Source organism: Phocoena phocoena, chromosome 14, assembly GCF_963924675.1.
Source record: "Phocoena phocoena chromosome 14, mPhoPho1.1, whole genome shotgun sequence".
Classification (NCBI taxonomy): domain Eukaryota; kingdom Metazoa; phylum Chordata; class Mammalia; order Artiodactyla; family Phocoenidae; genus Phocoena; species Phocoena phocoena.
Window position 1 is genome coordinate 14,268,153 of NC_089232.1, and position 12,166 is coordinate 14,280,318.

Here is a 12,166-nt window from a genome sequence, read left to right on the forward strand (position 1 = left end):
GGAATCCTGGCCCATGAACTGGAGGCAGAAATGAAGGCCACTCCCAGGCCTGACCCCCAACTCTCCCCTCCCTATCTCCCCCTCTTTCTCTCTGTGCCCTGCTGGCCAGATGCAGAGGATCCAGGGGAGGACCCCGAGCCCTGGGGGACAGAAGAGCAGGCAGAGGGAGGGGCCTAGGCTCCTAAGTGACTGCGTGGACCAGAGCCTCACCTCCTGAACCAGCCTGCTCTGTGCTGTGAGAAGGAAGCAGGGGCCGTGGGAAGGCCCCGTGACAGCAGTTAGACACCCTGACCGACACCCCCAGAGGCAGCCATCCGCAGACCCCGCCCCCTGCAGCTCGGGCCGCCCTGAGTGTGCCCTGTGCGGCTCCTTTGTTTACCACTCACTAAACTACAAGCACCTCCTGTCCCACCTTCTTGGGCGGAATACAAGTCATGGGGTCCCCCATCTTCGTCACACGTTTACACGCCACACTCTTGGTCATACCAGCCAGGGCTTGAGGCCAACAGAGTCCTTGTGTGACCTTGAGGGAGTCACTGGGCCATCCTGAGTCCATCGGTGCTGATTCCCACTCTGCCCGCGCCCGTGAGCTTCCACTGGAGAGGGCAGCCCAGGACTCAGCCACGCTGGTGGCCATGAGCCAACGCCCGACTCCCTGCTCTCGCCCCTCACGTCTGCCTCTCCTTGGGGGGCCTGGCCTGGCAGCTGCAGAGGCCTCTTCCTCCTGAACGGAAAGGATAAGGGGAGGCGGGGCAGTGTACGCGGCCTTGGAGGGTTCCCAGTCTGCCCCTCCGGTGCTTGCCCTGGGTCAAGAGGCAGGCAGGAAGCTCTTAAGAGCAATTGCTCCAGAGCAGAGGAGGGCTGAGAGGCCTGGGGGAGAGACGGGAGTTGAGGGGAGTCACCCTGGCTGCCCCGGTCCTGCCTCAGTTTCTCTTCCATAACCCAGAGAGATGGGACCAGATGTGAAGACTCAAGAGCCCCCTGGTTGGAGGGAGTCCAGGCCCATGGGGGATAGGATGTGGCTGTGCAGGGGTTCCCAGGGGAGCAGGACATCAGGCAGGAGCCAGGGTGGGGTGGGGGCTGGCAGGAGTGTCACTGCTGGGAAGAGGAGGGGATCAAAGCAAAGCACCTGGAGGGCCCTCCAGGGCAAAGGCAAACACTGAGGTCACGGCTGCTCCCACAGGGCTCTGTTCCCACGCCCCAGCCCCCAGCTATAAGGGCCCCACCCCAGGCAGGGTGTCCACACTGTGGAGAAGCCATGGCCAAGTCGCCCCTGCTGCCGTGGCTGTTCCTGCTGCCTGCGCTCTGTGGGCCGGGCACTGGTGAGTCTCCCCAGCCTCTCCTCACCCCACTCGTCACCCCGGGGCCAGGTGTGGAGGGGGCATCACGACCTCCTCCACCACTTACTGAGCCCTGGCTCTGTCCCACGTATTATCTTCAGTCTGTACCTTGTCCTAGTTTTAAAGATGAGGGGGTTTTTTGGTTTTGGTTTGGTTTGGTTTGCGGTACGCGGGCCTCTCACTGTTGTGGCCTCTCCCGTTGCGGAGCACAGGCTCCGGACGCGCAGGCCCAGTGGCCATGGCCCACGGGCCCAGCCACTCCACGGCATGTGGGATCTTCCTGGACCGGGGCACGAACCCGTGTCCCCCGCATCGGCAGGCGGACTCTCAACCACTGTGCCACCAGGGAAGCCCCATGAGGGGGTTTTGACTCAGAAACTCCAGGGCTTGTCCAAGGTCGCACAGCTGGCAGGCACTATAGCAGGTAGAACACAGAGCCGTCTGACTCCAGCATGTTTAACAGTCATGCGTCCCAGTAAAATTGGGTTTGGAGGTTGGGTGAGGCCAGGGTGCCAGGTGTGGCTCAGATCCCAAGGTTGCTCTGGCCCCAAACAGCAGCTGTCGGGACCACCTCATCCCCGGCCTGTGCCCAGGGCCCCGAGTTCTGGTGCCAAAGCCTGGAGCAAGCATTGCAGTGCACAGCCCTAGGGCACTGCCTGCAGGAAGTCTGGGGACATGTGAAAGCTGTGAGTACCACCCAAGGATGTACCGAGACTAAAGGTCTTGGGATAGAGGGTCCTGGGTAGGCTCTGGATGGGATTGGAGCCCCTGTACAGGATAGGAGGGGATGGGATAGGATGAGATGGGATGGGATGGGTTGCGGGGGAAGGAATGGGATTGATGGGATGGGATGGGATGGGATAGGATGGGATGGATGGGATTGATGGGATGGGATGGGATGGGATAGGATGGGATGTGATGGGATGGGTTGGGGGGTAAGGGATGGGATTGATGGGATGGGATGGGATGGGATGGGATGGAATGGGATGGGATGGGATGGGATGGGATCGTGGGCAGTTGCCTGTGTCTTGGAGCACCCCATCAGCCTCAGCCACCTGAGCCGGGAGCATGGCCTCCACTCACGTGCCCCAAATTGGGGCCCTCTCCTCAGGCTGACCTGTGCCAGGAATGTGAGGACATCACCCACTTTCTCATCAAGATGGCCAAGGAGGTCATCTCCCAGGTAATGAGGCCCAGACCCTGGACTGAAGCTTGGGGATTAAGAGAAAGAGAAGAGGTTAGCCCCATAACGGAGCCATCTCCAGCTTGGGGGTGATCCCAGGTGCCTCCTGGCCAGGAGAGGGCTCTGGAAGTGAGCTCAGTAGCACAGCCAGAGATGGTCTTTCCTGAGGGGAGCAGCCACGTCTGCGCCCAAGTATGTGGCCCATTAGCACCCTCCCAACTCCAGGGCCCTGGGTGAAGGTGGCCACTCGGGTGGGCGATGGCCCCGTGTCCAGGGGCTCAGGCGGGGCACACCTCAGAGAGGCCAGGCTGATGGTCCCCTCTCCCGCCTGCCTCCCAGGACACGATACGGGGATTGCTGGAGCACGAGTGCGACGTCTTCCCGCTGAAGCTGCTGGGGTCCCAGTGCCACCTCAGGCTGGACACCTACCTCCCACTGGTCATCCACCACTTCCAGAGCCAGATGGTGAGGCTCTCCTGCCTCGCCTCCACCCTGCCTCCTGCACAGCCTTCACGCCCTCCCTGTCCCTGAGTTACCCCCGCATGTGGCAGCCCACCCCCTGCCCACACGGGGTGCAGGAAACTCGGTGCTCCTCGGCCTGTACCCAGGTGACAGCGCCTCCCACTCAGCTGTACATGGTGGGCCTGCACGCTCTCAGGCGCCGGCACACACCCTCAAACCCTTCGCACAAACACTCGGCCACGCACTCACTGCACACAGTCTCACGCGACACCTACGCCGTCTACACGCTCACACGACAAACGCACTCTCACGTACTTACACTCACTCATTCTCACAAACATCCACGCTTACACTCGTTCACACACATTCCCAGACACGTGCCCCAAAGTCCCCACTTGACCCCCTCTCTGCCTTTGGTCTCCTCTCCCACCCCGACAGAGTCCTAAACCACAGCCCCAAACCAGCCTGCTTCCCCCATTCCAGGCCTAAAGGCAGTTACCTGGTGCCTGGGTCCTTGAGCCAGACGGAGGGGGAGTGGGGTCCCCTCCCCCGTCCCAATCACCTTCTCACCCTGCGTTGTGCCCTAGAACCCGAAGGCCGTCTGCGGGTCCTTGGGCCTGTGCAAACGCGGGCAACCAGAGCCAGGGCAGGAGCCAGAGCCATCAGGCCCCCTGCAGGACAAGCTGGTCCTCTCCGTGCTGCCTGGGGCCCTCCAGGGGAGGCCCGGGCCGCAGACACAGGTGAGATGGAGATCCAGAGAGCGAGGGCCTTGGCCGAGGCCCTCGATCACTTGGTCTGGGAGGGGCAGCGTTGGGAAGGGGACCAGCAGCTCCAGGCAGGGCCTACGACACGACCAGGAGGCGGGGACACGGAAGGGGAGGCGAGTCGGGCAAGGCAGAGCCCGGAGGAGCCTTCTGTCCAGCTTGCCTCCAGTGCGCTTCTCTCCCCCAGGATCTCTCCGAGCAGCGGTTCCCCATTCCCACACCCTTTCCCTTCTGCTGGCTCTGCAGGAATGTGATCAAGCGGATCAAAGCTAAGATTCCCAAGGTGAGACGTCCGGGGCCACGAGGCCGCCCACACCTCTGCTTCCCCCCACCCCTCCTCATACGCCCACCAGGGGCCAACTGGCTGCATTGTCCCCACCCAAGGGACCCTGGCACTCAGGCTGGGCCTGGTAGGTGCCAGGCCTAGAGCCTGTTCAACGACTGTGGGGGATTCCTTGGCAGTCCAGTGGTTAGGACTCGGCACTTTCACTGCCGTGACCCAGGTTCAATCCCTGGTCCGGGAAACTAAGCTCCCTCAAGCCACGGGGGAGAAAAAAACAAACAGAAGTGAAACAACTGTGAGGCCCCGACTGTGTGCCAGGTACTATGCCAGGTGTCAAAGTACAGAAAAGAATCTCAGTCGTCTTTGTAGAAACGGTTCTCTCATTTTACAAAAGGAGAATTTCCGCAGATGGACACTCCATCCCTGCCTGCCCCAAACCTGGGGTCTTCCAGACCTGTAGTGACCATCACCCAACGGCCCTGCCCTGAAATGGGGCCCAGGTGAGGAGACGCCCTGCCCTGTCGGCCCTTCCAGATGAGGGCATCCCCACCCTCCTGAGTTTGCATTGTGGTGGGAGAGATTTCTTTCAGGTAGTGGCTAGTTCAGAGCAGAGAATTAATACAGATGAGGGGAGGGACAGTGATGGGGGAGGAGGTTTAGGATGGTCGTCAGGGGGCATCTCTGAGGAGGTGATGGCTAAGCTGAGGCCTGGAGGATGACAAGGGCCGACGGGCAAAGGGCCTCGCGCAGAACGAGCTTGGTCAGCTGTGTGGCTGCCTCAGGTGGGCTCCGGGAGAGTGGTCGGCGGGCCCGGGAGAAACACCGGAGCCAAGTGAAGGAACGCTGGGCCTTCTTCTGAACACAGTTCACAGCTGTGGAAGGGTTTCAGGCAGGGGGAGGCCGTGACTGGATTTACACTTCAGCAAGATCGAGCTCCTACGGTTTGAAGAATGAATTGGGCGGATGGGAGCGAAAAATGAGAGTGAGGAGATGATTGCAGAAATGGGGGGGTGGAGCTAGGAGGGGGACTGGGGACGTGTCTGAGATGGGGGCTCTGCAGGACTCAGCGATGGATGGGACCTGGGGAGTGGGGACGAGAGAGGAATCGGCAATGACGCTACGGACTTTGGCTTGAGCCATGGGTTCTCTGGAATGGCCCCAGCTGAGATGAGTAGATTTGAGAAGAAACAGGTCTGGGCAGAAAAATCATGAGTTCTCTCCTGGCTGTGAAATACTCCTATGCAACATGCAAGAGGAGGCGACAAGTAGGCAGCCAGATCCCCAGCCAGGTCCAGAGACATCAGTCCGAGAGTCGAGGCTACAGACAAGATTGAAATCCAAGGGAACGGTTGGGATCATACAGGGACTAGGTGTGGACCAGGTCGAGGAGAAGGAAGCCCGGTCCAAGCAAAGGGAAACACCAGAGAAAGAACCTGAGGAGGGACAGCCAGGGAGGTGGGGACACCACGGCATGAGGGTCACAGAGGCTGAGAGAAGAAAGCATTTCAGCAAGGAGGGAGCAGTCATCGGGCCCCAGAGCTGCTGAGGGATTGACAACACATGTCCAGGGGGATGCTGTGACCTCGAGAGCTGTTTTGGAGGAGTTACGGGGACCAAAGTGTAGCATTGAGTATTGACAACTCTTTCATGACGTTTTTCTGGGAAGGGGAGGGGAGATGGGTGAGACTCTTTTTAAAAGTTATTTATTTATTTATTTGTTTGTTTGTTTGTTTATTTATTGGCTGCTCTGGGTCTTAGTTGCGGCTCACGGGATCTTCGTTGCCGCATGCAGGATCTTCGTTGCGGTGTGCAGGATCTTTAGTTGTGGCCTGCAAACTCTTAGTTGCAGCATGTGGGATCTAGTTCCCTGACCAGAGATGGAACTCAGGCCCCCTGCATTGGGAGCACGGAGCCTTAGCCACTGGGCCACCAGGGAAGTCCCGGGGTGAGGCTTTTTAATGAGAGAAGCTATTTTAGCATGTCCACATGCTAAGAGACCAACGGGCAGGAGGGAATAGCAATGAGGCAGGACAGAGAGGGGGATGCAGAGGTGAAGCACGTGTGCAGGTGGGGGCAGGGTGGACCCAATGCACAAGGAGATGGGCCAGCTTTTGACAGAGCAGGGATACCTCGTCAGAGCAGGAGGGGAGGCTGAGTGTGGGATCTGATGCAAGCAAATGGGTACATTTGGTGAGATGTGCCATTTGGAATGTGTCACATCCCAGAGAAGTGCACGTCCCTCTGCCCTACTCCTTCCTCGGCCTTTCTGGTGCTAGGGGACAGCGGAGTGTTCCAAGCAGGAGCAGGGCCCAGGCCAGCCTGCCGCATATAGGTTCTTTTATTTTTAATTGAAGTATAGTTGATGTACAGTATTATACATTACAGGTGTACAATATAGTGATTCACAAAACTTTGAAAGGTTATATGCCATTTATAGTTATTATAAAATATTGGCTACATTCCCTGAGATGTGCAATATGTCCTTGTAGCTTATTTCATGCATGTAAGTTCTTGGCTGAATGAATAAGGGTGCGGAGGGATGAGCGTGCCTGCCGCCTCTCTCCTTGCCCCTCAGCTGGGAGGTTGTGTTTGGAATCAAGGGTGAGGTGGGGAAACTCCTGGCTTCCCCCAGGGGCTCCTGAAACCGCAGGCTCTGGAGCACAGACAGGAGCGGGGAAGCACAGCACGCCCGGGTCAGGAGGGAGAAGACCCAGGTCTGGTTCTTACACTGCCCCAGGCTGCCATGTGGCCTTGGCAATGCCCACCTCTCTGGGCGACTCTGGAATTTCAGCAATTCCAGACTCTTTGAAGTCAAAGGTGGGTCCATGGCCTGAGTCTTGCACCAGCTCAGTGATTCTGGGCAAGTCCCCTGGAGTCTGTGATGCTCAGGGTCCTTATCTGTAAACAGCATAATAATTCTCCAAGGGAACAAGGTAAGGTCTACAAAGTACCCAGCTAGTACCCACTCTGGGTACTGGGCACTGACTAGGTCTTTCAAGAGAAAGTCCGACCCTGCCCTCTCTCGGTCCCCACCCCAGGGTATGCTAGTACAGGTGTGCCACAGGGTACCCCCGGTGGTGGGCGGCATCTGCCAGTTCCTGTCCAAGCACAATTTCGGCACCCTAATAAACACACTGCTGGACCGCGTGCTGCCCCAGCTGCTCTGCGGCCTCATCCTCCAGTGCTCCAGCGAGGACGGAGCTGGCCCAGGTGAGCCTGCGGTCCCAGCCCCTGCCCATCGCCCACTCTCAGCCCTCCCCACCCTTGCCCTGCACGACCCTCTCCCTCCCAGGTGCCCCTGCACTGCGCCAATGAGGACAGGAACTGAATACTCTGCAGGGCATCCTTGACTGTTTTTTCTCTCTAGCCCTCACCGCTCTGGGGTCCCTGCCAGGAGAATGGCTACCACAAGACACTGAGTGCCAGCTCTGCGTGTCTGTGACCACCCAGGCAGGGAAGAGCAGCGAGCAGGCCATGCCACAGGCAATGCTCCAGGCCTGCCTGGGCTCCTGGCTGGATAGGCAGAAGGTGAGGGACAGGCACATCAGGGGCTGCCGGTGGTGGAGGGTTGAGCCCAGGAAAGGCTTCCCAGCCAGAGATACGCTGAGATACTCCCCCCGCTCTCAAGGAGCTCAGACAGGCAGACGGGACGTGGGTCAAACAGTGGTGGCGCTGTAACTTAGGGCAAAACCCGCTAAGGTCAGGAGCTGTCTCTGGACAAAAGGGTGTGGGCTCTGGAGGACCAGCAGGCCTCCCTCATGGACCAGGAGGGAGGCCTGGTCATCTACCAGGAGATGAGTAATGCCAGGGCCGGCTGGAGCCCGAGAGGGCCAGGCCGTCTCTCCAGGGTCCCAGTCCTGTCCCAGAGCCAACCCTCCGTCCGGTGTGACTCAGCGGGGACCAGCCCCCCTGCAGGAGAGGGCTGGGCCCGAAGCCCCGGAGTCCCGGTACTCAGAGTGGGCGACAAGCCCGCTGACTCCCGTCCCAGGAGGCTGCTTTCTACATGGTACTCCCTACTGCCCATCACATCAGGTCTCCAAGACCACATGAGCTTTAGGATGCCTTCCAGAAATGATATTTAGGGGGAGGGGGAGAAGGCAGATGAGATTCTGCCCCTGTGCCTCCACCTCCAATGTCCCTGGCTCTCCTGGCAGAAACCCCCATTTCAGCCCACGGCGGCTTGTTCAGAGTCTTACAGCCGGAGCTGCTCAGTGGGGACTGAGGGCTGGACCTACACGAGGTCGGGGGGAGCCCTGGAGTGATCCATCTAAGTGGGGAGGCCTGGACAGCCAGGCAGGAGAGCCCTGCCCTGCGCCTGGGCCCACCCCACCCTGTGTCTGTCTCCTTCCTCAGTGTGAGCAGTTCGTGGAGCAGCACGCACCCCAGCTGCAGACCCTAGTGTCCGGGGGCTGGGATGCCCACACCGCCTGCCAGGTACACCCACCCTTCCCAGCTGATCCCGGGACTTTCCTCAGCTCCCAGGACCCCCACCCTCTCCGGTCCACGGTCCTCAAGGGCCCCATTCCCCCAGGTGCGGGGCAGCCCCAGGAGCACAGGCCCCCAACTGGGACATGCCCTCGCATGTTTTACGATAGAAAAGGCAGTCTCAGAGAAGTAGAGAGAAAGCCACAAAAGAACGAAAAAGAGGCGTATGGGAAGGGAGAGGGCAGCTTTAAGGAGTGTGGTGTGATGTGCATTCTGGGATGGGGGGTGTTCACTGAGCAATGTGTGCTTGATGGGAGGGTACCAAGTGAGAATCTTGGGGCAAGCATCCCACCTCCTCCAGCTCTAAACCCAGAAGGCCTGTGGCTCAGGGAGTGGCCCAAGGAGTCCACGAGGTCACATCCAGAGCTCCCACCAGGTGGCAGGTGGAGTGAGAGCCGCCCCTTCCAGGAGGAGATTCCCTAACATCCTCAGAGCTGGGAATGGGGCCGGGGGGGCGGGTGGCGGTGTTGCAAGCCCTCAGGCCCTAATGCTGTCCCTGTGGCAGGCCGTGGGGATGTGCATGACCCCGATCAGTCCTCTCCAGTGTGTCCACAGACCCCACTTCTGATGAGAAGTCAACGCCATGCCAGGTGAGTCCAGGCCCCCAGCTGACAGGAGTGTGGGCAGGTCCTCCTCCCATCAGGAGGGGAGCCCCTCTGTCCCCAAGCAGGAAAGGACAGCCACTGATTCTGCCTGCTCCCTCCTCCTCTTCACAGGCCAAACTCGAGGCTCCTGAGGGCCCCTGGCAGCACCTTCACCAGAAGGACCTCTCTCTCGAACCTGCTCGCCCCCCTGCCCAGAATCCCTGTGGCGCTCAGTGCCAGGCGCAGCTCCCAGCTCCCTCGCCCTGGCCCAGCCCTCAGGGGAGCTTCCGTGCCTGCCTGAGGCTTCCCCCTAACAGCTCACCCTCTGCACTCTTCAGTCTTGGATGTGTTTAGACCAAGGCCAGCCTTTCCTGAAACTCAGGGGAAAGCAGACTGCTGCCCGAAGATGACACCCCCTCAGAGGCCAGGAACTCCACCCTCACCTGTCTCCCCACTCCTGAGACACATCTCTCTCTCCCTCCCTGTCATTCAGTCAGAGGTCTGCACCTTAGGACGGAGGGGTGGGTCAGATGCAGCCTCTGTTGCCAGGTGCCTCCGGGCAGGGAAGTGCCCCTGAGAGCAAACCTGGTCAACTTTACAATTCTCCCCAGAGCAAGACCCCAACACAAAGGTCATTTATTCATTTCTTCACTCATTTTTTAAAAATGCAGTGAGTGCCTGTGGCCAGGCCACATTCTAGGGGCAAGGGCCAGAGCTGTGAATAAAGGAGTGAGCCCGCTGCCCTCCTGCAGCTCACACCCCGGGGCCAGCCTCTCCCATCTGCAGGTCAGGGGGAAGCCCGGCCTGCTCCCCAAATCCTCAGCCTGGTCTGTTCTATCTCTAACCACAGCCTGAAACCAGAGCCACTTCCGTCCACTCTGGGTGTGAGGCACAGCCAAGGCTGCATCTCCTGGAGAGGGTCTGCAGAGGGGGTTTCCAGGCCGGGGCCACCTTCACACAGTACCTGAGCCCGCCTCACTCTCACACGGTAGAGATCTCCCCAGGGCTGGGCCGAGGGGATCTCGCTGTGGGCCCCCAGCGCTTCTCCAAGTCCTGGCTGCAAGAGGACAGCAGGGGAAAAGCTGGGCCCTGCCTCACTCCGATCTCCACGTGCACAAGATCCTAGCTTTTCTAATTATTCTGCTAACACTTTCACAAAATTTAAGATTCAGAAGAATAAAAAATGGGAACATAAAGTACCAGAAAACATAGACATGTGAAATCCTTAAACTCTCTTTAAACATCAGGAAATCCCTGGTGTGGTCAAAGGCGAGCACAGCAGTGCTCAAGCCTGGTGGCAGGTGACTGGGCATCTTCAATATTTGAACGTTTTCCTGCTTAAGAGCTGTTGTTGCTTTTTGTAAGGTTGAACTCCCAATTTTTGTCTGAAATGCCAGGGTGACTCGATTCCTGCTGTGATTTATCTCCTCAAAGCTCACTTGGGGCTGGTCACGCTGGGGATCAGTTCCCATGTAATGCAGCAACCATAGGGATGTTAACAAAGTTACCATCTCCTTGTCCTAAAAGATAAGACACTGCCCTTTAAGATGCCGCAGAAGCTGCAGCCTTACCCTGAAGGTAGCTGGGTGGTGGGGGGGGCGGGGCTGCCCCACCCTCCTTCATGATGGAGAAATACATCCCTATGTCACCTCTCCCTCCTGTAACTGCTTCCAGGCTGGCCCCCACCTGTTACCCTCCCCCCTCCCAAAGAGCCCACCCGCTGTGATGAAGTGAGGTTGTTAGGGTACCCCAAACCCAAAATATACAAAAAAAAAAAACCCACCAAATTAATTAACCTTTAGCATTAAAGACCTAAATGCCTGGAAGTGTCCCTTCACTTAATAAAAGATCTTTTATTATGTTTCCTATTATAAAAGAAATACATGTTTATTGTAGAAAATTCAGAAATTGCAGACCAAAAAACAGTTGAAATTACCCACAATCCTACCAATCCCAGGAGAGAGCTATAGTGGATGTAGACTTTGACCCTGAACTACAGACTTTTTCAATCCATTTGCCCACCCTTTGGCTCCACCCTGAATGGCTCCACTATTCGAGCACCAGGAAGAGCTTTTTTTTTTTTTTTTTTTTTGCGGTACGCGGGCCTCTCACGGTTGTGGCCTCTCCCGTTGCGGAGCACAGGCTCCAGACGCGCAGGCTCAGCGGCCGTGGCTCATGGGCCCAGCCGCTCCGCGGCATGTGGGATCTTCCCGGACCAGGGCACGAACCCGTGTCCCGTGCATCGGCAGGCGGACTCTCAACCACTGCGCCACCAGGGAAGCCCAGGAAGAGCTTTTTATACAGCCTGCGCTTGGGGTAGGGAAGATTGACACAAACCCTTGGCCTCTGAATTTGAACTTTTAAGTAAATCTTTTTGTAAATCTATAGCAGACTGTTGTCTTGAAAGCCATTATTTCTATTACAAGACTAAGGTCCCTGAGAGAAAAGAGTGTTTTAAATTTTGCAAAAAAGCTTGGTTGGGAAGATGAAGAGCGACAGCCTGAAGGACGGGAGGCACTAACAGTCTATCCCAAAAGCAAGGGTGGGAATGAGCTCCTGATAATGGAAGAGGAGGCTTCACTCAAAAGGTCAGGAGTCAACCATCTATGGGAGGAGAGAAGTGGCTCCAGCTGAGACTCAGGGTGGGGGGCCCTGAGACATTCCCAGCACCCTGCACCCCAGAGGAAGGTAAGAAGGAAAAGCCCCAAGAGGGGTTAGTGTCCCATAGCAGTAGAGGGGCTCGTTCTTCAGTTGCCAGGGTGCAGCCTGAGGAGGACACATCAGAAAGAGTGAAGAGAATGGCCTCAGGGAGGGGCCTGGGCAGACAGGCCTGGGGGCTGCCTCAGCGGGAGCCCACCCACATGATGCAGGACAGCAAGCACACCTCACAGCCCAGAGGTCATCAGGATGGGCTCTGGACAAGATGGTGGGCCCACAAGAGCCCATGGTTGGCAACAGAGCTGTGACAGTTTCATGGACCTTGAGAGGATGAGAAGTCAGACATATGTAGCCAACACAAGACGGTGAAGATCAGATAAGATGAGTGACGCTTGGGTAGAGACCTG

At 58.0% G+C, this 12,166-nt stretch overlaps 1 protein-coding gene across 1 annotated transcript; it reads left to right on the top strand.

The window, feature by feature from the left end:
* The first annotated feature begins 1,258 nt into the window (after positions 1 to 1,258).
* On the top strand, positions 1,259 to 9,085 carry SFTPB (surfactant protein B). Its single transcript, XM_065891217.1, has 10 exons — positions 1,259 to 1,322; positions 1,899 to 2,026; positions 2,452 to 2,523; positions 2,863 to 2,988; positions 3,573 to 3,725; positions 3,937 to 4,032; positions 7,071 to 7,242; positions 7,400 to 7,560; positions 8,386 to 8,466; positions 9,023 to 9,085. The coding sequence occupies exons 1-10, from the start codon at positions 1,259 to 1,261 to the stop codon at positions 9,083 to 9,085; spliced, it is 1,116 nt and encodes a 371-aa protein (XP_065747289.1).
* The last annotated feature ends 3,081 nt before the right edge of the window (positions 9,086 to 12,166 follow it).

Bases quoted from the DNA above. Each gene is read 5' to 3' on its own strand.
- SFTPB (XM_065891217.1), top strand. From the start codon at position 1,259: ATGGCCAAGTCGCCCCTGCTGCCGTGGCTGTTCCTGCTGCCTGCGCTC. The intron at 1,323-1,898 runs GTGAGTCTCCCC...CCCAAACAGCAG, and splicing joins GCTCTGTGGGCCGGGCACTG to CTGTCGGGACCACCTCATCC. The intron at 3,726-3,936 runs GTGAGATGGAGA...TCTCTCCCCCAG, and splicing joins GGCCCGGGCCGCAGACACAG to GATCTCTCCGAGCAGCGGTT.